Source organism: Sphaeramia orbicularis, chromosome 15 (genome assembly GCF_902148855.1).
Source record: "Sphaeramia orbicularis chromosome 15, fSphaOr1.1, whole genome shotgun sequence".
In the NCBI taxonomy this organism is placed as follows: domain Eukaryota; kingdom Metazoa; phylum Chordata; class Actinopteri; order Kurtiformes; family Apogonidae; genus Sphaeramia; species Sphaeramia orbicularis.
The window spans coordinates 6996062-7021729 of record NC_043971.1 but is presented as its reverse complement, the minus strand read 5'-3'; the positions used below and the strand labels follow the sequence as shown (position 1 = coordinate 7021729).

Genomic DNA, 25668 nt, shown 5'->3' with positions numbered 1-25668 from the left:
AAAACGTGTTACTCTCAAGGAGGACGACATGACAACTGAAAAAATGGTCAGGTTGTTTTGTCTAATACAGTGCGTCCATGGTAGACAATCTAAGTAGAAGACACTTCATGTAACACACGAAGAAGTCAGTAACTTCCAGGTCAAACCAAATTGGATACCAAAAATGTCAACATGAAACCCGACATTTGGTCCATTTGCTTATTTCTAATTTTTAATTTGTGCATACAATCCAAAGAATGAAAAACAACTCATTTTTTGATTTGTAAATGAATAATGAAATAAATTATAAATAAATTTTCCAATTATGGATTCTCAGTTGAATATGAAAAGAATGAATGGTCTTTGTATCTTTTAGTAACTGGATTTTCTTTTCAGAAACAAAAGAACAACTAGTGGTTAATTGATTTTCATTTTAAAGTAGAGAAATTAAAATGGAATTTTGAGGTATTTTTCTTTGTCAGTGTCAAAACTGGATTGCTTTTCATTTTCTCTTTCTAATAACAAAAAACATTACTGTCTGACAAAAATGGAAAAACGGACCAAAAACACCTGGTTTTTCCATTTTCTGAAACTGGATGTTGTCATTTTCAAGGAAAGAGCGCTAATGCCTCAGTCACAAAAATTCTTATGAATGATGGGTTTGTACAAATCTTCCAGTTTGTACGAAATCTGGAGTTTTTAGACATTCACAGAGGGAGCATGTCTACGATGTCCAGATTTCGCACAAACCCATTGTTCGTAAGAATCTTCGTGACCTTGGCATTAGCGCTCTTTCCTTGAAAATGACAACATCCAGGCTCAGAAAATGAAAAAACAGCTGTTTTTGGGCCGTTTTTCCATTTCTGTCAGGTCGTAATGTTCTTTTTTGTTATTAGAAAGAGAAAATGAAAATTAATCCATTTTTTAAATTTGGTTTATCTGTTTTGACACTGAAAAAGAAAAATGCAAATTAATTAACCTCTAGTTTTTTTGTTGTTTCTGAAAAGAAAATTACCGATTACCAAAAGATACACTGACCATGAATGATACAGATTCCTGTACAGTATTTACTTCACATCTAACTTGACTTTTATATTCATTGCTGCCAGCTCAGCCACAAAATAGCGGAAGACGTAAGGAACAGACACGGAGCCGATGGAGTCACTTTTTCCACACAGGGTGCAGACAGTTTTGCGGTTGCGCATGGCTGACCAGTACGGCGGCGGTTTCTCCAGCAGAGGCGACAGCAGGCTTCCACAGTCCACGCACACCTGAGCCATCGAGCGATCCGAGCAGTTGAAGAGGCGATCGTGAAGCAGGAAGGAGGACCCGTGGGCCAGCAGGGCGTCGCGCTCCATCTCCCCGAAACGGATCCCCCCCTGGATGTTCCTCCCTCCCACCGGCTGGTTGGTCACCTTGTCCCGAGCTCCGGTCGTCCTCACCTGGAACTTGTCTGAGACCATGTGACGCAGCCGCTGATAGTAGACGACGCCGATGAAGATGTCCGCCTCCAGCTCCAGCCCGCTAATGCCGCTGTAGAGCCGCTCCGTACCGTAGTAGTTGTACCCGCCGGCCCGAAGCATCTTCCCAAAGTACTCCAGCGCAGACGTCTCCTCGGAGAAGGTGAAGGGCGTGGCGTCGTGGCTGAGGCCGTGCAGCGCCGCCGATTTACCGGCCATGCTCTCGATCAGCATCCCGATGGTCATTCGAGAGGGGAATCCGTGGGGGTTGAACAGGATGTCGGGCGTCATGCCGCTCTCTGTGAAGGGCATGTCCTCGGTGGGCCACAGGCGGCTCAGGATGCCCTTCTGTCCGTGACGGCTGGCGAACTTGTCCCCGATGGTTGGGTTTCGTGGAATTCGGACGGTGATGCAGATGCGTTTGAAGCGACCTGAGCCGCTGTCGTTACTGCAGATCTTTATGTTGTCCACAACACAGGCCTCTTGGCTCCTAGAGACAGAGAAAATATAGAATTTAAAGATATGATAAGACAATACTGATCCCACCGTGGGGAAATTTAACGGTTTACAGCAGCAATATGCAACACACCAGTGCAAAAGAAAGGCAGGTAGAAATAAATGTTCTAAAAGTATAAATCTATGACGGCGTTTTGGGGCCACATAAGAAAATAAAAACGCTTGTCACTACAAGAATAAAGTTATATTTCGAGAATAAAGTCATAGTTTTAAAAAAACTCATAATTTAATGAGAATAAAGTCGTTATATTTCAAGAATAAAGTCATAATGAGAATAAAGTCATACCCACTCATCAAATAATGTAGAACTAGAACTTGGAACATTTTGTGAAGTTCTACTTTCATTTGGGGTTTACACACAAAGGCCAAATACTGAGCCTATTCCCCCATCAACACATTGCTGCTTCGCTTGTTGCCTTCACTGTAAAACCGGAAACTGTCGAATTTTCGAAATATTACGACTTTATTCTCATGAAATAATGAGTTTTTTAAAACTCCAACTTTATTCTCATTAAATAATGACTTTATTCTCGAAATATAATGACTTTATTTTCATAGTGACAAGCTTTTTTTTTTTTCTTAGGTGGCCCTAATACGCTGTTGTATAAATCAAAACCAAGTTTATTTATATAGTACTTTACAACATAAAGAAGCCCAAAGTCCTTTACATCTAAAAGTATGATTAAATTATAAGATAGAATCAGGTTAGTTAAATAAAAATTTAAGTATAAAATTTAAAGATCTTTACATATATAAAGATATTAAGTTAAAAAGTACATTAGTATTAGTACACAACCTGGACAAAAAAAGTAGGTAAGATCCTTCTATTTGATAATTACTGTAGGGATTAATGTTTCAGCTGAAACAAGTTTTTTTTATCCCTTTAACTGATGCAGTCAGTATCTCCTTTAGTACAGAGCAGATCAGGAGCATGACATTTTCACACCAGCCCCTTTTCCACCAGATTCCCAGGAACTTATTTACCCGGTAAAAGAATTCCTGGTAATCTGTGTGTTTTGTGTTTCTGCCTCACAGTTCCTGGAAACCCCAAACTCTCTGATTCTTACTTGTAGAAGTTGACGAAGGCCTGGCCAGTGTTGAGGTTGATGTAGCTGTAGAACGGGTCTCCGTACTGAATCGTGGATCCGATGTGAGGGAGTCCGTCTGCGTCCAGTTTGTCGCCGACCTTGGGGTCTCCAGGTTTGGTCCCGAAGACAATGGCGTCGTCTCCTTTTGCTTTTTCTGCCAGATCCACCAGCACCGTCTTGTAGATGCACCCGTGTGCAAAACCTCGTTCCCATGACGACTTATTCACAATCTGACAAAAGACAAAATGTATTTGTGCGTCATTCCATTTAGTTCAACTTATGGACCATATTATTGTTTGAATGTCCCTGAAACGTACTTATTAACTATAACATAATAATTTGTATTTATTTTGTGGAATTATTAAACAATACTTGCCAGTTTTTTTAAATTAAATATTCAGATATTCAAGATATGTTTATTTACAGATAACTTCTGCACATTTGTTTGGTTGTTTTAGTAGTTGTAGTAGTAGTAGTTGTTAGCAGCTCAACACATTACAACGTGGTGATAGGGCCATATTATTTAAAATAAACCTTAGTGGGAGGGGGAACTATTCAGAAAAAAAATCAATTTTCTAGATTAAAGTTGGGGAAAAAAAAACCTGGTTATAAAACAAGGATGAAAGAACCTTAAATGGACTCATTAGAAAACTATTGCTCAGTATAAATTTGCTATAAATACAGCTCTCCCCTGATGTTCACCTTTAAATACATAGTGCTTTACTTTTATCATTTATCATTTCATCTAGTCTGAACTTAATAAAAATGGGACTGGTCGTCTCACCATGGCGTCTTCCATGTCGTAGCCCGTGTAGGAAATGACGGCCACGATGGCGTTGGTGCCGCTGGGGTAGTTGTCCAGGTTGTAGTGGTCGTACATGTAAGGCCGCACCAGCGCGCTCTGCGGCGTCTGCAGCCGATACAGTTTATTATCGGATCGATCCATGAATGAGTGCAGAGGGAATCCCATGGTCTGTTTACCTGGAAACAGTTTAACGTGGGTTAGATGGACTAGAATCCAAACACATTAACAGAAAAATCTGAAAATGATTCAAGGAATGATGATCAATAACCTTTAAACTGTACAGTCAATTATGTAGAAAACTAAACAGCAACCATTCTCCAATCATTAATTGTATTTACCTTAAAGACGTAATATTTCTACTTTCAAAAATTAGAATAAATAGTTCTGAAATTCTGTCAAAGATGCCAACGTAGTGGATTATAAAGATATGAACTGAATTTGTTTCCAGTGCGTGACCACTAGAGGGAGTAGTGAGTCACTCTGCTGGTCTCCCATAGTGAGGAAAACTAACACCACGAGGCCTTTGACCAAAACAAGAGAAAGTGACCAGATGGGATAAGAACCAATAAGAAACAACTTTTAGAGTCAAAGAAAAGTGATAAAAATAGAAACTGTTTTTTTCCACTGGACACAGACTCTAAATGTAAAGAATGGACTTTGATGCTTAAAGCTGCGGGAAACTATCACCAGTTTTTCATCAAATTTGTAAAACCTCAGTATCATGAATTGGTAAGTCTTTCTGTGATTACTCACCTGAATCTCTTCCCTCATGGTGAACAATTTCTTAGTGCCATCCACCAGAAACAGACCATGTGTTTACAAATAGAGCCAGGAGGTAACTCAGGCATCTTCAGAATTTTGTTGCAACGTGCATTGTGGTAAGGGGAGGTTGGTGCAGCTGCCTGGCAGCAGGAGCTGCAACAAACACGTCACAGAAATGGCTGTAGGGAAGTGGAGCTCCAGCCGTTTCCGCGTTTCAGCCATTTCCACGTCGTGTTTGTTGCAACCCTATGATATCATATGGTTGCACTGCCGCTGCCAGGTGGCTGCACAAACCTCCGCTTCCCACAATGCACGTCGTGACAAAATTCCAAAGATGCCAGTTACCTCCCAGCTCTGTAAACAAATGTTGTTGTTTTTTTTTTTATCGTGGATGGCACTTGGAAATTGTTCACTGTGAGTGAAGAGATTCAGGTGAGTAATCACAGAAAAACTTAAGGATTCGTGATACTTCAGATATGACTGGGGTTTTACAGATTTGATGAAAAACTGGTGACCAAACTCTCCTGCACCTTTAAATGTCAGCGTTTCTTCTACACTGGTGAGTTTGATTGAGGCTTTGAAGGTATAAAGTTATTATGAGATGTTATTATCTTTGCTAAGTTGCTGTTTGTTGGATTCAAACAGATCTTTAGTTCAGCTACTGACAACACAAACCAAACAGAAAACAGAGCTAAGCTAACAGAGCTATAATGTAAACTACCAGCTCACGAAACACATGACGATTATAAAACAGCCTGATTTTGAGCGAAAATAAGTGTCTATGAGTTTTAGTTTGAAGAAGAAAATTGAATGATACCATAATACAGATGTGTGTAAACAATGAGCTTTATCCTTTATACAGTGACTGATACAGTCTGAATATATAGTGTTGATTCGGTGGTGGTTTCAGTCCTAAATGTGTTCTGGTACGTGACTGCCCTCTGCTGGTGACAGTATTTTGACATAGTATTGATATTCCAGACTAACTTGAAATACTCAGAAAAAAGTTTAAGGTAATAATCTATTTTATAAGGATCAGCCAAATGATGCAAAATGCTGAATGTATTTTGTCTACAAAGCAACTGCAGAACCTAAATCCTGCACAAACTGAAGCAAAACCCTTCATTTTACTGACAAAAACTCAGGGAATCAAACTAATCAGAGGTGAAAAGGTGATCTTCTTCACCCTGATAAGACAAAATGATATGAGCTTTAAAATGTGGATTTACAGTCAATTTTCTGCCTCGGGATACAGATAAAAAACCCACCCTTGAATTAATTAACTTTACTGCTCCAAAAGTAATATAATGTAATTTATTTCACCCTTTGAAAACCACTTTTATGAATGTGTGCGGTCTGAATTTCACAACATGTAGCCTAAAGGTGTGGAATCTGCAAACATACAAATGACATTCCAGGACTTTTCTCTGTTTCCTGTGGCTGTGGGAAGTCTGACTTCTACGAACAGAAATAAGGGAACAGCAGTAGCACTTACCCATCTGACACTGGTACATGTTCCTGGGACTCTGGTTGTGGTCCGAGTACGGGATGAAATTGGCCACGACACTGAGCATCGTATGAGGGAAGAGCTCCTGGTGCGACGTCACTCCTGCTTCGATCTCATCCTCCAAGATGCCCACGTTGATGTAAAGCTGCAGCACCACGGAGAAGAATGATTACATTAAATGAAAAACATGAAAAACTGATCAAATATGAAACACGACAAAAAAGATGTGAATGGCAAAGCTGTGATTTTTTTTAATCCTGAGTGAAAGTAAAAGAAGAGATGATTTGTGGGTTTTAAATAGCCTGTGAAAGGCATGAAAACGACAGACAAAGGGAAAAAAATACAAATTAAGCAGGAGTAAAATTAAGTAAAAGAACAAAACATCAAATTATGCTAAAAATATTTTTGTTGACAATGTAACAAAGTAATATAAACAAAATTTGTATTAATACTTCTTGGTTTGTTTTTGACCATATTTAAAAAAACTGAATGTCACTCAAAAAATTTACTTAATTCTTATTTTTTGCAAATATTAATATTACTTGCCAGTTTTTTTATGAAATATATTAAAGATATTCAAGAATTTTTTTGATTACAGATGATTTCTGTACTTTTCTATGTTTTTTGGTTTAGTTACATTTAGATATTTAATTTCAAGTAGGAAGCTGAAAGTTTCTTCTGTGTAAATACATATTCAGCAATTTTTTCCTTGGGTTAAGGGTATTTACAAATTATTACTATTATTATTATTATTATCATTATTATTATTATTATTATACTCACTAGCTCACACACTATACATAACAATGTGGCCATATGATTTAAAATAAACGCTATAGTGGTTGTACTATTTGGGGGAATAACTACATTTTCTAGGTTAAAGTTGAAAAAAACTTGGACAAGAAAATGAGGATGAAAAAAACTTAACTTTACAGAATTTTGCTATAAGTACAAATACAAGATACAACACAGATCTCCGCTGATGTTCACCCTCACCCTGTTGACCATATCTAAAGAAACTGCCTGAATGTCACTCAAAAAATTTACTTAATTCTTATTTATTTTCTGCAATTATTAATATTACTTGCCAGTTTTTTTATGAAATATATTAAAGATATTCAAGAATTTTTTTGATTACAGATGATTTCTGTACTTTTACATGTTTTTTGGTTTAGTTACATTTAGATATTTAATTTCAGGTAGGAAGCTGAAAGTTTCTTCTGTGTAAATACATACTGAGCAAGTTTTTCCTTGGGTTAAGGGTATTTACAAATTATTATTATTATTATACTCACTAGCTCACACACTACATTACAATAGGGTCATATTATTTAAAATAAACATTATAGTGGGGGTACTATTCGGAGAAATAATAACATTTTTTAGGTTAAAGTTGAAAAAAACATGATTAAGAAAATGAGGATGAAAAAAACTCAACTTTACAGACCTTTGCTATTAATACAAATACAAGATACAACACAGATCTCCGCTGATTTTCACCCTCAAATAAATAGTTTTTTTCTTTTAAAATTTACCATTTAAAGTTTTTTTTTTCTCTTAATTTGACCTACTTCCTCCAACTGGAAAAACATTTAGTTTTATTTAACGTGGTCTTAATAATATCCTACCCTCATAACATAAATACACTGTTTTCTGTACTACATTCTGACGTTAAAAATGAGTGTTTGGAAACTTTAACGTGAGTTCAAACACATGGATCCAGTTGACTGTTCTCTCCAGACCTGTTCGAAGGTGCCGATCAGCTCCTCTTTGCCCAGAGCCAGGTTCCGTACAGGCCGGACCATCCGACAGGGGGTGGTGAACAGGTACAGACCCGGGTACAAGCTGGCCTTTCCCGTTTTAGGGACCAGAACAATCTCGGTCCAGGGGGGCACCTTCCTCTCTTTCAGCACCTGCAGGTTCATGGTTTCTATCAGTTTTCTGCTGAAACGTGGACGCTGCAGTCGCTGAAACAGCAGTAACGTACCTTAAACCTGCGCAGAGAATCCACCACAACAGGGGCCAAATCAGCCTCCACCCAGCCCACTACAGCCCCATCCAGGACCACAGGGTAACAGTCTGAGAAGGCCTGACCTGGACAACCATCCACTGGAGTCACACCTGAAATAAAACACAGAGCAGACTTCAGACAATAACTGCCATCGTATAGTTTTATATCAGATTACATCAGTGGTTCCCAACCTTTTTTGGCTCGTGACCCCATTTTAACATCACACATTTCTGGCGACCCCAGACATTCAAAACTGAGACTTTTTTTTCACTAAAATTAATTTGTTTTTGATCATGTAATAGTTTGCTATTCTATGCTGCAAATAAACGTTAATTTTAGACGACATTTAGTCTATATAATGTATATTATTATGAACGGAGGCAGAAAAGCCAGGTGTAGATTACTGCACAAAGTGAGAATTAATACTGAACAAACAAGAACTCAAACTATGAATTATGAAAGAGCTGCAGCATCTGAAACCGACCACAATGAACATTTGACAGATAAACAGAACCACAGTGCTGCAGTTTCAGACTCACAGTTTGTCATGTCTTTTATGGATTGGGAATGTCTCTGTCAACTCACCATATATTTTTTATTAGTAAGTTTTTATTTTTATCAATTACTAGAAATTTCAGGCGACCCCATTTGAATTCCAGGTGACCCCATGTTGGGTCCCGACCCCAAGGTTGAAAAACACTATTGCATATTCTCTGGTCCCAGGATCTGTTATCTGTGGGTTACAAAACTCAGAACAGAACTGGGAATGAAAGCAGTTAAATTCTCTGCTCCAACTGCCTGGAACAACAAACAAAACAAGAAAAGCACTCAGAGACCGCAGACCCCCCCCCCCCCCCCCCCCCCTCGATCACCACCAAAATTTTAATAATTTCTTCCTTTTGCCAGTATCAACATTTCCTGAAAATTTCATGAAAATCCGTCCATAACTTTTTGAGTTATCTTGCTAACAAACAAACAAACAAACACGCATGCAAACACAAAGTAAAGCGATCGCAATACCTGCTGGCGGAGGTAATGAACTAAAAATGAAGGAACTGGTCTTTTTAAATACATTCAGTCATTTTAATTGAATGGGAAATGGATCAATCTGATGTAGATGTTTTTCTAATTGAATCAGGTTCTGCTTTCAGATGCTTTTAAGGAACATTGTTGTAAACATTTAGTGCCTTTTAATTAATCTATGCTGTTGTATATGTTTGTTATTTGTTTAGTGTTTTATGTTTTTGTTTTTTTTTTTCCCCATTCTTTGTTTATTTGGAAAAGCATATTAAACAAAACTTCCCTTTCAGGTATATTTCAATATCCACACAACAAATGTAAAAGATGAAGCTAATCCAAGATTTTTAGTCGAATATAGAACAAATAAAATAAAGAGAGAAAACTGGGCTGGAGGAGAGGGCTTACTCCACTACTTTGTTTTATGTATGTTTTTAGTGCAGACATATGCCTGTAGTTTCTATTGTCTGAAACTTCTGCTGCTGCTGCTGTCTTGGCCAGGAGACTCAGTGAGATTAAAAATCTCTGCAAGTTTTTTTCCTGGATAAATAAACAGGGTTCGCGCACATGTTTCAAGGTCAAATTCAAGCACTTTTATGGGTAATTTTCTAATTATTCCAGCACAGAACCTTATCGCTAAAATACATATCTACAGGAATACATATACTCATGATTATTTTTTTCACTTCTTATCACAATGATGTACATTGTATTATGCTATAAACATCTAAAATGATGTTTCATAATAGCAAAAAGTTTACAAATTAAGGGAGAACACAAAGTTTTATCCCCCAAAAAAAAAGGAAGCCACACTCGCACCGAGACAAAGATTAAGATAAAAATGTACCTGGAGTTGACCAAAGAAAACCCGCTAATTTTGTTTTTTTCAAATTTTTCAAAATGTATCACCTTTCTGTAAGTAGCTTTGATTTGCCATCTAACCTGGCAGAGTTAAAATTAAAAATAAGTAAATAAATCACATCAGAGTTAGAATTGCAAGCGCTTTTCAGACCTTGAAAACACAACACTGAAATTCAAGTATTTTCAAGGCTTTCAAGCACCCGTACAAACCCTTAATAAAGGTTAATAAAATATAGATTTCCTTGGAGATGATAATGTGTTTGTTATCCGTGTTCATGTGACTGCAGTCCGTCCTCACCCAGTGAACAGAGCAGAACCTGCAGGGGCGTGGTGTGGGCGCTCTGGGCCACGATCTCACAGCTGGCGGTCATGTGGTTCATGAGTCCGCAGGGCTCACCGTCCGGAGTGTGTACCGGGCACAGGAAGCCCCAGGACTCAGGCAGCAGCTTCCGGACCGAGGTGGTCCTCATCTTGGCGAACGCCGCTCCTCTGTGCACGCAGCGAAAGTGAGACAGGTAGCGGATGAAGTTGAGTTTGTCGGCTACGACGCAGAGGCCGGTGCTCTGTAGCATACCAAGACCTGAGGACGCAGGGAGGGGATCAGGGTTAATGACCCAGATCGAGGTTATTACTGTACATCAGGAGTGTCAAACTCATTTTAGTTCAGGAGCCACATTCATCTAAATTTGATCTGAAGTGGGCCGAACCAGTAAAAAAATAACATAATAGAATAGAAATAATGTCAACTCCAAACTTTTCTCTATGTTTTAGAGTGGAAAAAGTAAAATTAAAGAATGAAAATGTTTACATCTACAAACTATCCTTTCAAACAATGTGAATAACATGAACGAACTGAAACAATAAGTGTAATTTCAACAATATTCTGCCTTATCGTTTCCACATGTACATTGTAACTTACAGATCACAACGGGTCTACAAATGCACAAAACATTTAATATCAGGCAGAATATTGTTAACATCGTACTTACTTCTCTTAAAACATTTCAGGTTGTTCATATTTGTTCAGGTTGTTCACAATTTTTGTGAAATTATACTTTGTTTTAGTGTAAATACATGAAAATATTTACATTTACTATGAAAAAAAAATTGGAGTTGTGAGTATTTAGAGATTATTATTTATTTATTATTTATTTTAGAGATTATTATTATTATTATTATATAGTATTGTACTGCTTTGACCCACTTGAGATTGAATTGATCTGAATGTGGAAAATGAACTGAAAGGATTGTTAATATCTTAGTGTAATATTTGCATTTCACAACTTCATCCCAAGGGCCGGACTGGACCCTTTGGTGGGCCGGATTTGGCCCCTGGGCCGCATGTTTGACACCTGTGTTTTACATGGAAATTAATGAAATAGTGAAGGTTTGGTGGAGAAGAGGGAGAGAAATAAAAAATAATAATAATAAAACCAATACCTGAAAGTAAATAAAACTGTGCATTTATCTTTAATTTTCATCTTTATATCAATGTAGTTTTCTAGGGCGGTGACGAAAATGTAGGTTCCTATTTTATTGCTATTCTACTTTTACACCAGCAGAGGGCAGCATCTTACATCTCTTTTGAAGGAAACACCATTCATGACAAACTAACAAAGCTCTTCTTTATTCCCTACTTTTCATTTCCTCGACTCCTCGATAATTCTACGATGATTCTGAAAATGACATTATTCTGAATTTGGCAGAAATCATGTTCACAGCATAATCTGTTTGGATATTCTGAATTAGGCTGTTTCTGACTGGAGCATTTACGACAAAGATGTGGAACACACTGATATTATTCTGGTTTTATGGGTACAGTTTGGACATCTACACAGCACAAATATATCCATCACATTTGCATGTTTTACTGCGGGTTGTGACACAGTTTAAAGTGCACTGAAGTTAAAACAGATAAATCCAAAGAAAAGTCCATATTTCTAGTCAAAGAAAATACACCTACTGTTATACATCATTTCAACAGGCTTTAAGATGTGAGGGAAATATTGAAAAACTGACTTTATACTGGAGGAATGAAAGAAGGAAGCTGAGTTCATAAAAAAAAAAAAAACTGACAAAACTCTGAAAACCCTATTTTACGAATCAAGACATGCACGCCTGAATGAAAGCATGAATATTTATCACTAGACATGGAATCGGCTTTTAGGAGTTTTGTCTTTGATTGAATAAATACCAGAGAATCTAATAAAAACTGAGCTAAGTTTGCCTTAAAAACTAATTAAATAATGGGGTATGAGATTCCAATGTGCGGTGACGTACTGTATTTTTGCAACTTATCCGATGGAAATGACACATACTTGGTTAAGATACTTTCAGTGGCTTGCAAAAAAAGCTACTACAAGGAACTGGGGAAGGACAGAACCACCAACACAGGACCAATGGATCGCAATTATTGAAGGAATAGATACAATGGAAAGGGTGACTCACAGACTGCGACTACAGGAAGCACAAATGGATGAAAAGTGGAATAAATGGACTGATTACAGAGCGAAGAATGATGGAAAGATTACATAATGCAAAAGTATTGAAATATGTGTAATGTACCCAAGCAATGTTGGGTGTTTTTTGTTGTTTTGTCAAATATATGTGTAAAAAAATTTCAATAAAAACTGAAGCGGAAAAAAAACTAAATTAAAACTGTAATGAAATAAACTAATGAAAAGTCCAAAATTGTATTATCATATGACATTGCACTCATCTAGAGCTGAAATGACTAATCAATTCAAAGTGATCCAAAAAAAATCATTCAACCACAATTCTCCTGAATCAAAGCTTTGTTTCCTTCATTTCTCTGCTGTTCCACTGTTGTGTTTCACACGGACACGTATTGTGACGCACAAAGAAGCTTCAGTTCAGGAAAACTGCAAGAGAATTTTTCCCTTTAACCCTTTCATGCATGAATTATGCGAACCTTAACCAATACATTTTTTCCTGAGTGTTTTTATTCCTCTTAAGGCATAAAAAAAAAAGAAAAAAAAAATTATAAATCTATTTTTCATGGAGTTACAAAAATGTCCACTCAGCTAAAGAAGCAAAGAAACATGTATGTACTGAAATACTGCATGAAAATTAAGAAATAAAAACATGTTTAATGCTGATAATTTGATGTTTTCTCACATTTTAACATACCTGCATGGAGAAAATATGCCAAAAAAAAAAAAAAAAAAAAAACAACGAACGAAAACTTTTTGTTAAAAAAAAAACAAAACAGTTAATTGCAGTCCAATAACAAATAGCATTTTTCTTTTACACTCAAACATGTTAGTGCAGTTCAGGTTTATCTAGAAGAGCAAATTTACAGTAATGGTATGAATTACAGTGTATGGGATGATGCATAAGCGTATCCACTGTATTGGCTGATATGGAACTAAAACAACAAAATCCATAAATATATGTAAGGGTAGAGACTGCGATCTGGTAGGATCGGCGATTCTACCAGTAGAAACTCCGATCGTAGTCTCTACCAGTAGAAACTCCGATCAGAGTCTCTACTGGTAGAAACTCCGATCCTGCCAGTAGAAGGGTTAGGGTTAGGGTTAGGGTTAGGATTGGAGTTTCTACCAGTAGAGACTACGATCGGAGTCTCTACTGGTAGAATCGCCGATCCTACCAGATCGCAGTCTCTACCCTGACATATACAAGAGAACAGCTTTGAACAGCTGTCCACTGGAGTGACCACTATGCATGAAAGGATTAATCAATTCAAGTCAATTAATCAAATCATGAATTTTTGCATTCACTTCAAGCACCTAATTGATTAATCGGTTGCAGCTCTACACTTATCTCGTGTTTTTCGTACCGGTTTTAGAGGCGAGGTTTCCAGTGGCGAGCATATACTCAAAGGCTTTGGTCAAATCCGTGCCCATCCCGAAAATCTTCATCATATGTTCAGTGGTATATTCTGCAGGCAGTCTGCTCCCTCTTTTCTCCAAGGACAGTTTCACCGTCACCAGCCAGTGCGCCAACCTCTCCTGGAAAGACAGTTAGAGGTTAAATCCAGAAATATCAAACAGGAGACTTCACTACCGTTACTTCGTGCTGGTGTTTCCAGCTTTAAAACTCTCGGCGGTGCCTTTTATTCGGTGCCAGACGCTGATGATGGTTTACCTTCATGAACATGAGGTAGAGCTGCCCAGGGGTGAGCACCTCCTGACACATGATGCTGTCAGGGTTTTCCTCCATGCATTCCTGCTTCGCAAACGTGAAAAGTTTCCTGGTCATGAGACACAGCAGGTAGAACTTCTCCACATCTGACTTCAGGTGGATGCAGATGCACTCGCTGGTTCAAACAAGAGAGAAAACATTTAAGCCTGAACATGAGATAAACATATATGGACAAAAGTATTGGGACACGTTGAATTCAGGTGTTTCTTTTCTAACAACAAATGTCAGAATATAATTCTGACATTGGGATAAATATCATTGAATTGGTTAGTTTGGTTTAAATTGTTAATTGTTGCTTCCAAAATGCCTCAGAGATGGTTTTTACTTATTTTCTCTCAACATTGATTTTTTCTTTTTTTTTTAAATCCATGACCATAATTTTAAATGTTCTACCTCTAAATTTCTAAAATATTTTCCATGCTCTGACTGTAAATAATAATTTTCTACCACAATTAACCATCTACTTTCTTCACATCTCACTGGGGAAGAAAAACCTCCCATTAAACTTAACGGAAATATTGATGTTTTTATCTCAAATCATCATAAACAGGACATCTTACAACTGTAGACATAATGTGTCCCAATGTTTTTGTCCATATCCTCCTGAGACCCAGGTTTTATTCAGCTACATTTTTATTTTATTTTATTTTTTGGGAATGTCCTTTGCAGTTAACTTTTTTTTTTTTTCCAAGTAAAACTGTGTAACTCTTGTCCCCTACAAAGGACAAAAATGCATTGCTGGGTCTCAGGAGGATATAATATATAAACATCAATATTTTTTTAAGAGCCTTTCCTCAGAGCACAAAACATATTTTAGAACATTTAAAATCATTATCATGGATAAAAAAAAAAAATGCTGATTTGAGATATAAAGATCAATTCCTTCCAGTTTAAAAGTGAGATGTGAAGAAAGTAGATGGTTAGTTGTGGTAGATAAGTATTTACAGTCAGAGTACAAAACATATTTTAGAAATTTATAGGTAGAACATATAAAATCATAGTCATGGTAAAAAAAAAAAAAAAATCAATGTTGAGAGAAATTAGATAAAAACCATCTCTGAGGCATTTTGGAAGCAAAGATAAGAATTTAAACCAAACTAACCAATGCAATGATATTTATCCCAATATAAAACTATATTCTGACATTCGTTATTGTTTTATATCCCAGACCCCTGTTAGAAAAGAAACACCTGAATTCAACATGTCCCAATACTTTTGTCCACATTGTAAACTAGAAGCACTCTGAGAGCGCAGACCTCCACCAAGGCTGATCAGTGGCGCCCCCCGTGGGCCCCCCCACCCCCGATCACCACCAAAATTTAATCATTTCTTCCTTATCCCATTTCCAACAAACCCTGAAAATTTCATCCAAATCTGTCCATAACTTTTTGAGTTATGTTGCACACTAACGGACAGACAAACAAACAAACAAACAGACAAACAAACAAACCCTGGCAAAAACATAACCTCCTTGGCGGAGGTAATAATCACACTGTGCGTTAAAACTGACGTCGAGTCTGACCTGAACAGGAAGTGGGCACACTCCTGGTTGGTGTACCAGCTGGGGAGGTTCAGCTTCACCCTGAAACGTTCTCCCAGGTAGTTGAGCACCTTACTGCGGGTGATGCAGCCCTCCTCCATGACCACACGCAGCATCTCGGACACACAGCTCTTGTAGAAGGAGTTGTCCTCGTGGCCTTTGATCAGCTCCTGGTAGATCTGGAAGTCTGAGAAGTCCACAAGAGCCTGGAGGCAAAACAGACAGAACAGTCCAAACTAAATTTATTTCACGCAGATTTATGAATGAGTTAAAGGTTTTATTCAGTCATCAGACATAATACCATGAATTAAAAAAAATGTACCAATAGTATAAACAATAACAATAGTCTGTGTATTATGTAGCGCAGGAGTCTCAAATTCATTTTCTTTCAGGGGCCACATTCAGCCCAATTTGATCTCAAGTGGGCCGGACCAGTAAAATAATAGCATAATAACCTATAAATAATGGCAACTCCAAATTTTTGTCTTTGTTTTAGTGCAAAAACCCCCATTAAATTATGAAAATACTGAACTTTATAAACTATCCAAACAAAAAAATGTGAATAACCTGAAAAAACTGAAATTTCTTAAGAAAAATAAGTGCAATTTTAACAATATCATGCCTCAACTTATCATTCACACATGTGCATTATGGATCGAATCTACAAAGACACTAAACACTCAGTAACGAGCAGAAAATTGTTAAACTTGTGCTTAATTTTCTTTAGATATTTCATTCAGGTTGTTCATATTTGTTCAGGTTATTCACATTATATTGTTACAGGATAGTTTGTAAATGTAAATATTTTCATAATTTAATGTTATTTTTTGCTCTAAAACAAAGAATAAAATTGAAGTTGTCATTATTTATAGGCATACTGTAATGTTTTTTTTTTCACATCAAACTAAGAGGAAAATATGGAGTCATTATTTTTTGTAGGTTATTATGCTATTATTTTACTTGAGATCATACTGATCTGTATGTGGAACCTGAACGAAAATGAGTTCCACAATTCTTGCACTTTGCAAATTCATCCCACGGGCCGCAACTGGAACTTTTGGCGGGCCGCATTTGGCCCCCGGGCCGCATGTTTGAGACCCCTGATGTAGTGAATGCTTACAAATGCCTGACTAGATTCCTCCCAAATAAATAAGGCAGAATGATGGTATGATGCTACGATAGTGTAGAGCTTCACACTTCTGCGTCAGAGTGTTACTGATTCGATTTATTTCAATGAAAAACAGGTACATATAGGTCCATCTCCTGTCAGCGTCGATGAAGATCTGGAGTTAGTCCCTGAGTGCCATCAATGGCAGCCAAGTGCTAATGCTAATGCTAGGTGCGCTATACACTTGGATGGGTAAAAATAGAGACTGAAATTCAACTTGTAAATCAGTAAAAGCATAATTAACTGAAAATACCTCCTTCTTAACAGCACCAGAATTATGCATTTTCCACATTTTTTTTTTTTTTTTTTTTTTTTTTACCTTTAGTGCAAATCCTATCGGAAGGAAGAAGAGTTCTTTCTGGTAGATGAAGTTGAGCATCACAGTCCCATTCTCCAGGTAATGGAGGTTCATGTTGATGGCCGTGTGCTCCTCCTTCACACAGCGAATGGAGATACCTGAGAGAGGAGGACAACGCTTAAAGCAGCAGTTCCCAAACTTTTTTGACTCATGACCCCATTTTAACATCACAAAATTCTGGTGACCCCAGACATACAAAACAAAGACTTTTTTTTTTTTTTGCTTAAATTTATTTGTTTTGATCATGTAATAGTTTGCTATACTATGTTGCAAATAAACGTTAATTTTAGAGGACATTTAGTCTATATAATGTATATTATTATGGGCGGAGGCAGAAAAGCCAGGTGCAGATTACTGCACAAAGGGAGAATTTGATTTTCCTCAGGATATGTACAGTCAGTCCAGCTTGGATTTCCAAGGCTGACAATTAATACTGAACAAACAAGAACTCAAACTATGAATTATGAAAGAGCCGCAGCATCTGAAACTGACCACAATGAACAATTGACAGATAAACAGAACCACAGTGCTGCAGTTTCACACTCACAGTTTTGTCATGTCTTTTATGGATTGTGATTGTCTCTCTCAACTTGCCATATATTTTTATTTGTAAGTTTTGTTTTTATTACCTCCGCCAAGGAGGTTATGTTTTTGCTGGCGTTGGTTTGTCTGTCCGTGTGCAAGATAACTCAAAAAGTTATGGATGGATTTGGATGAAAATTTCAGGAAATGGTGATACTGGCACAAGGAACAAGTGATTAAATTTTGGTGGTGATTTGGGGGGGGGGGGGGGGGGGGGGGGGGCGCACACACCGATCTGCTTTGGCAGAGGTCTGCACTCTCCGAGTGCTTTTCTAGTTTTTTTTTTATTTTTTATCAATTACTAGAAATTTTAGGTGACTCCATTTGAATTCCAGGTCCTGACCCCAAGGTTGAAAAACACTGGCTTAATGCAGCTTTAATCTACCCACCTACCCACATAAGTTCTACTTTCCATTTTACATCTTCATTTCTACATATAGTAATTATTCTTTTATCTGTTTATTTCTTTGTATTTTATGGATTGTCTGTTTTATTTTGTTGTACAGTGTCCTTGGGTGTCTTTAAAGGCACTTATAAATAAAATGTATTATTATTATTATTGTTATTACCTCTGCCAAGGAGGTTATGTTTTTGCCAGGGTTTGTTTGTTTGTTTGTCTGTCCGTTAGTGTGCAACATGACTCAAAAAGTTATGGACAGATTTGGATGAAATTTTCAGGGTTTGTTGGAAATGGGATAAGGAAGAAATGATTAAATTTTGGTGGTGATCGGGGGTGGGGGGGCCCACGGGGGGGGCAGCTGATCAGCCTTGGCGGAGGTCTGCGCTCTCCGAGTGCTTCTAGTTATTATTATTATTATTATTATTATTATTATTCAGCCTCAGTCATTACTGCACAGTGGTGTTTTTCACTCCTGTCTTTACCGTATTGCGTGTACCCCTGGCCTCTACTCTTCCACTTAGGCCTCGACATGGCAATTGGGTAGTTCCTCCTCGGCATCACCAACATACGGATGACCTTCTCTATCCCGTTCACAATGAAGTAACCGCCCATTTCCTGTTGTTTAAGAACGAGCATTAGAAAATGGATGCATAGACTGAACTGATTCCTGCTGGGTTTACTGCTGGGTCTTACCTCTGCCTCTTCGTGATGCTCGACGAGCTCTTTGGGCGACATGCCGTACAGGTTACACAGCTTGGACTTGACCATGATGGGAATCTGACCCAGAGGCTGTTTGATGATGCCCTTGGGAACGCCGTTGACTGACCAGGAAACGTCTGCCTGTGACAGTAAAAGGAAACTTTAATAATTACAGACAGTGGATGCTGACTTGTCGTCTGCATCCTGTTGGTCACACGTGTATCTGTGTTCAGCTCAGGACCAATCATGAACAATTTTTTCCATAAAAATACAAACATGTGACTAGGGATGTAACGATTACCTGTATAACGATAAACCGTGGTAAAATTCCCAAGGGTTAGTATTACCGTTTAAATTCTAATTATCATGATAAACGTGTTTGATTACCGCACTTTGAAAACTCACGGTACTGCACATTTCCTGGAGAAGCAGCAGCATCTATCTATCTATCTATCTATCTATCTATCTATCTATCTATCTATCTATCTATCTATCTATCTATCTATCTATCTATCTATCTATCTATCTATCTATCTATCTATCTATCTATCTATCTATCTATCCATCCATCCATCCATCCATCCCTGAAAAAGAAACTAAAACAACTCTAACTTGATATGGAAAATGGTCAAACAATGGCCATAAGGTGCCATCTTTAATGCACATTTGTATGTTTGATGCTTACATGGTAATATTTGAATGTTTCCACCAACAAAAAGTACATTGTGCTTATTATTTTATTTGGTTTTTTTTTTGTTTGTTTGTTTTTTTCCAAATACAACTTGGTTACATTATTTCAGTGTATGTAAAAGTATAAATACCAAGATAATAATGATAACCGTGATAATTTTGGTCACAATAACCATGATATGAAATTTTCATATCGTTACACCCCTACATGTGACATAGAAATCTACACAGAAATCAATGTATGGGCTGTAACTGTGAATGTAGGCAAACTAGAAACTTGAGGGAGGTGATCATATTTTAAGATACTTTGTAATTTGTTCACACATTGTAAAAGAAAGAGCATTTTTCCCCCGTCACACTTTGATCCCTCTAAAATAGACAGATAGCGGTGACAGGGCTGTCTGCACTGCATCATCTTTTGTTTACTGACCTTGTGGAGGACTTGCTGGCCAGTGATGATTATCTCAAACTGGTATTTATTCAGTCCCATTAATCACTCTGTCACTGTTAAAACATTAGGCTGGACAGAAAATCAAAGCGCTGATGAGGTCACTTCTGCCGTTGGGGACATTTTTACCCTCGAACCTTCAATACTTCTGCATGAAAAGGACTCGGACACTGCAGCCGAGTGTGTGGAAGCATACTGTGAAATAACTGATACTTGGCCTTATGGTACAAAGTCAACCTGTGAACTTCCTTCACTCATATGAGCATAAAGGGACACCTTACCACAGTGGTTCCCAACCTTTTTTGGCTCGTGACCCCATTTTAACATCAAATTTCTGGCGACCCCAGACATTCAAACCGGAGACATTTTTTTGGCTAAAATTAATTTGTTTTTGATCATGTAATAGTTTTCTATACTATGTTGCAAATAAACGTTAATTTTAGATGACATTTAGTCTATATAATGTATATTATTATGGACGGAGGCGGAAAAGCCAGGTGTAGATTACTGCACAAAAAAGGAGTATTTTATTTTCCTTGGTCAGGATATTGTAAGATGATTTATTTTTGCTTTGTTAATTTAATTTGTAGAATTTAACTGGGTCTATATTGTTTCTGTTATTGGGTAGAGCTACAACCGATTAATCGACTCAAAGTGATCAAAAAAAAAAAAAAAATCATTCAACCACAATTCTCCTGAATCAAAGCTTTGTTTCCTTCATTTCTCTGCCGTTAAACATTGATTCCACTGTTGTGTTTCACACAGACGATTATTGTGACGCACAAAGAAGCTTCAATTCAGGAAAACTGCAATAGAATATTTCCCTTCAATCAACTCGAGTCGATTAATCGAATCATGAATTTTTGCATTTGCTTCAAGCACCTAATGTATTAACTGGTTGCAGCTCTATTATTGGGACTATTGTAATGGACAGGTGGAAGGATATGGTGTAGAGAGAAGGTGAGGTGACAGGTTGAGTTCAAGGAAGTGGGAGCGGTGGACCACTAATAAAAATTCTTCCTGTGGAGTTATTCCTTCTCCGCGTCTTGCTTTTTCATCCACAACCTCCTAATTTTTGGGTAACACCTAAACTTTCAAGTGTTACAATATGTACAGTCAGTCCAGCTTGGATTTACAAGGCTGACAATTAATACTGAACAAACAAGAACTCAAACTATGAATTATGAAAGAGCTGCAGCATCTGAAACTGACCACAATGAACATTTGACAGATAAACAGAACCACAGTGCTGCAGTTTCAGCTTCACAGTTTGTTGTGTCTTTTATGGATTGTGATTGTCGCTCTCAACTCACCATATATTTTTTATTAGTATGTTTTTATTTTTATTTTTATCAATTACTTGAAATTTCAGGTGACCCCAAGGTTGAAAAACACTGCCTTACCACAATCTTCCCTCTGTATGAACATCTCCGTCCTCTGCACTCAGCCGGAAACACTTTCATTTCCCTGCAGACGTTCCCTTTGGAAACCATTGGACTGTAAATGGCAGCGTCAACAAATGAAAGGCTGATCTTGTCATTTCTGAACATGAACTCCATCGGAGGAATGGCCTGAGAAGAGAGATGAGGAAGAACATTACAGCACATGAACGTGAGACAGAGTACAAAACCATGGAAAACCAGGATTTTTAATGTGTGACATGAAGCGTTTCCTTCATGTGTTGACTTAAACATTCTCTGCCATCTGTAGCTAAATATACTTTTCACAAACCTTCATGGATTCACTGCAAAATGCATCATCTGAGCTGGTGAAATATTTACTTTTTAGAGATAAAACACAAGGTTCTCACAAGACAATGACACAAACATATGACGATCTTATCCGATACAATGCACTGCTGTGAGAATTTATAAATGGTTTAAATGAGCAAATGATCTTCCTTATTTCAGCGAAAACAGAAGTGATTTGATAATATTAGTCCTGTGAAAATTTACATCACTATGATTTGAAATAATCTGAACCACTGTTTGTTTCCCTGCTGTTTTAATCAATGTATTTCATGGTTGAGGACAATGGAGGCTGCACTGCTGACAATAAAGTACCGTTTTTAAAGTATTATGATGGAAATTCAGGAGACTCATGTCAGAATATATCAAGATATTTAGTGAAAAAGCAAATTTAAATCCTTTAAAAGAGAGATATGCATGACAGGACACAGACAGGAATATTTTGACACCTTTCATCAGTTACCTGTAAGTGATGAGCCTGCCCTTGGTATCAGAACAGAACAAAATATGAGTGAAAAACAGATGCATCAAAAAAGATAGAGACACGGGTTAATTCCAAATCATCACAGTTCCACCGATTGTGGTCAGTTGATCAATAAAAATTTAACTTTTTTCTTCATTTTGTTTCTTTTATTGGTTATTTTTGCTATTTTTTTCTTTATTTGATAATTTGGTTGATTATTCTTATTCCTATTACTGACTTCCTTTTGTTAATTACTGATCAGTTTCTGTCCTTTTTACCCTTATTTTGTAAGGGTGAAGGCAGTGATGATTATTATTGTTCGTTTTATTGATTATTATGTGAGTTGTTTTGCGTCCAAGTTAATTTTGTGAGCCATTTTGTTGCATTTACTATTTATTTTATAAATATTTAGTGAATCCATTCAAAGTGAGTAAAAATGAACTATATTAAAGCAATAAGAGGGAAGACTGAACAGTTTTCCCTCCTATTTATTTAATATAGTTCAGGGACTACGCATGGAGACCTTCCATTCCTGGAAAATGCATCTTTTCTCATGTGACAATCACCCTCCGGTATCCAGGTGCACCTTTTAGGCACACTTTGCACTTCGTTTTAAAAAACTTCACATTATTTTCACAATTTAAATGAGGTTAGAATTCAAAAGTTGCTCATTTTTGCATGATCTTTAAAATTCTGGCCACCAACTAAAATTTGCACATTGTAAACAAAAGAAAATTACAAGACTAGCATCTGTCTCCCAAATGTGCCTAAAACGCATTATTTCTTCCATTTGATATGTATGATTAGGGCTGACCTCAATTTACAAAAATAAAATCAAATTAAGTGTAAAACAAACATAAAAAGCCAGTGTATCTCTGTTAGAGGGGTGCATCTGTGGAATAATCTGGAGCAAAACTTAAAAACGTCTTCTTCAATCTGTGCATTTAAAAGGATGTATAAATGCACTATAATAACAAAATATAGAACATTAGAAGTACGTATAAAATAAGATATTATAGTTAATTGGTTATCATGATAGGAAGATACTATCATACTTATTGATCATTGTATTTGGAGTAAATATTTGGGGTGGATATATATATATATATATATATATTATATTTTATATTGAAAACAGTTGATTATTGCAAATCTGATTGTGTATGAGGTGACTAAAAAAAAAGTGTATATGAATGGTTTTTATGGATGTTTTGTGATATTGTAAAAAAAATATACAGAGGAAAGTGTGTGTTAACAAAGCAAAGGAGGCGGATCTAGTTTGATTATTAGTTTGTAAAAAGGGGGTGGGAGTCAATAAGTTATACTTCTTCCCACTCCTTTTCGAGCGCAAAAAAATTTTATTTATTTGTTTTGACCATGTTGTATGATTCTTTGTTATCTGATGATTCTATGTGTTCGAAATAAACTACTACTACTACTACTATTAGAGCAAAAAATAAATCAATATATAATATTTAATAGTTTGATTTATAGGTGTGCATTTTACGCACACTTGGTGACAGATGCTAGTATTTTTGAACATTTGACCTAGTGCTAAAAATAATGATGCAAATTAACCAATGTTGGAGTTAATCATTGACATATGCCAGGCTGCAAAAATCAAATACTTTGTGTTCCACATTTTATGCAGTATATTGAAAAAAAATATACAGGGTGGGGAAGCAAAATTTACAATGAACATTTAGTTGTTTTTTCTCAGCAGGCACTACGTCAATTGTTTTGAAACCAAACATATATTGATGTCATAATCATACCTAACACTATTATCCATACCTTTTCAGAAACTTTTGCCCATTTGAGTAATCAGGAAAGCAAACATCAAAAAGAGTGTGTGATTTGCTGAATGCACTCATCACACCAAAGGAGATTTCAAAAATAGTTGGAGTGTCCATAAAGACTGTTTATAATGGAAAGAAGAGAATGACTATGAGAAAAAGTATTACGAGAAAGTCTGGAAGATACTATTAAAGAAGAATGGGAGAAGTTGTCACCCCAATATTTGAGGAACACTTGCGCAAGTTTCAGGAAGCGTGTGAAGGCAGTTATTGAGAAAGAAGGAGGACACATAGAATAAAAACATTTTCTATTATGTCAATTTTCTTGTGGCAAATAAATTCTCATGACTTTCAATAAACTAATTGGTCATACACTGTCTTTCAATCCCTGCCTCAAAATATTGTAAATTTTGCTTCCCCACCCTGTATATTTTTTTTTTAGTTTTTTGCATCCAGAAAAATGGTTTGTTTCTATTACAAACACTGCATTTAAAGGGTTAAAAAAAAAAGTGACAGTTATTGAGTATTTGGTATTTTTATTTGCGGCTCAAGTTGATGAAATAGAAAAAAAGTGTAAAAGAATTAAAAACAAACTGTGTGAATTTTTTTTTTGACATTATTATGACATATGGTGCTTAGTCAGGGCCTTACTGGACGGGATACCAGAGGGTTAATGGTATTTTTGTGCATGACTCCTATGAAATAAACTTCATTCACCACTCTGAGTCATTATTTTTTCACACATGGCTTCAGGATTTTTTACAGTTTGCTAATCAATAAAAAGTTAATAAAATCATGTCATTTCACTTTTCGTAGATTCCCAGTTGTTTATACACAGACGCTGAACTTATCGGACTTTTTCATCCTTTACTGAAGTTATTAAACCTGTGCTGAACCCGTTCCCTGGGGGTACCAACCTGCACGACGCGGCTCAGTCCCTCAGTCATAGCCTGGTCAAAGGACTCTACGTGGGCTTGGGTTAAATCCTGGATGGCGCCATGTTGAGTCTCCTTCAGGACGCCGAAGCCTCCTTGTGTCAGATTCTTCAGACTCGGAGCTGTAGGTAAATTACTCCACTTTGTTGAATAATCCATGCTTGTTCTACCTGGACTACATACGCTTGTTTATCACATGTGGATGGCGACACAGGAAGTACAACCCCCTGACACCGGAAGTAATATACACTACTTAGTAGCAGTATATAATGTTCACCTCACTACCGCCACCTGCTGTTTCGGTGCCATTTTTGTCATTTTATATCCAGTGTTCATACTTTTTATTCCAAATATGTCCTATACATTTATTATTTTATTGAAAAAAAAAAAAAAACTTAGATTCGTATCCAAGTCCGTAATGTAAAAATGTAAATACTATAAAATTTTTTCAAATGTTAAATTCTTTTTTTTTGTAACTTATATTTTATTAGTTTTAAAAGAACAACAACAAAAAGAAAACACAACAACATAAATAAGTCTGGGTAGCACAGTCTTATCAATTATTCTGCTTATACAATGTCCATTTTTTCCACTTTTTGTTCATTTGTGGTTCTTGTAGTCTCAATCTGTGTGTTAGTTTTTCCATTAGA

The 25668-nt window shown here is 36.8% G+C and overlaps 1 protein-coding gene across 2 annotated transcripts; it reads right to left on the bottom strand.

The window, feature by feature from the left end:
* Positions 1–294: 294 nt before the first annotated feature.
* On the bottom strand, positions 295–25244 carry polr1b (RNA polymerase I subunit B). 2 transcript variants are annotated; one of them, XM_030156672.1, is made up of 16 exons: positions 25001–25177; positions 21480–21647; positions 18933–19079; positions 18722–18854; positions 17219–17355; positions 15714–15937; positions 14135–14306; positions 13827–13998; positions 10305–10586; positions 8105–8238; positions 7860–8030; positions 6106–6262; positions 3828–4024; positions 3023–3273; positions 1026–1929; positions 295–338 (listed from the first exon to the last, which is right to left on the bottom strand). In XM_030156672.1, exons 1-15 carry the CDS (start codon positions 25175–25177, stop codon positions 1047–1049), a joined length of 3405 nt encoding a protein of 1134 aa, XP_030012532.1. In that variant the 3' UTR covers positions 295–338; positions 1026–1046. The 2 variants fall into 2 exon arrangements, with proteins under 2 accessions (XP_030012532.1, XP_030012533.1); XM_030156673.1 differs by lacking the exon at positions 295–338 and having other exon boundaries at positions 1047–1929; positions 25001–25244.
* Positions 25245–25668: the final 424 nt, after the last annotated feature.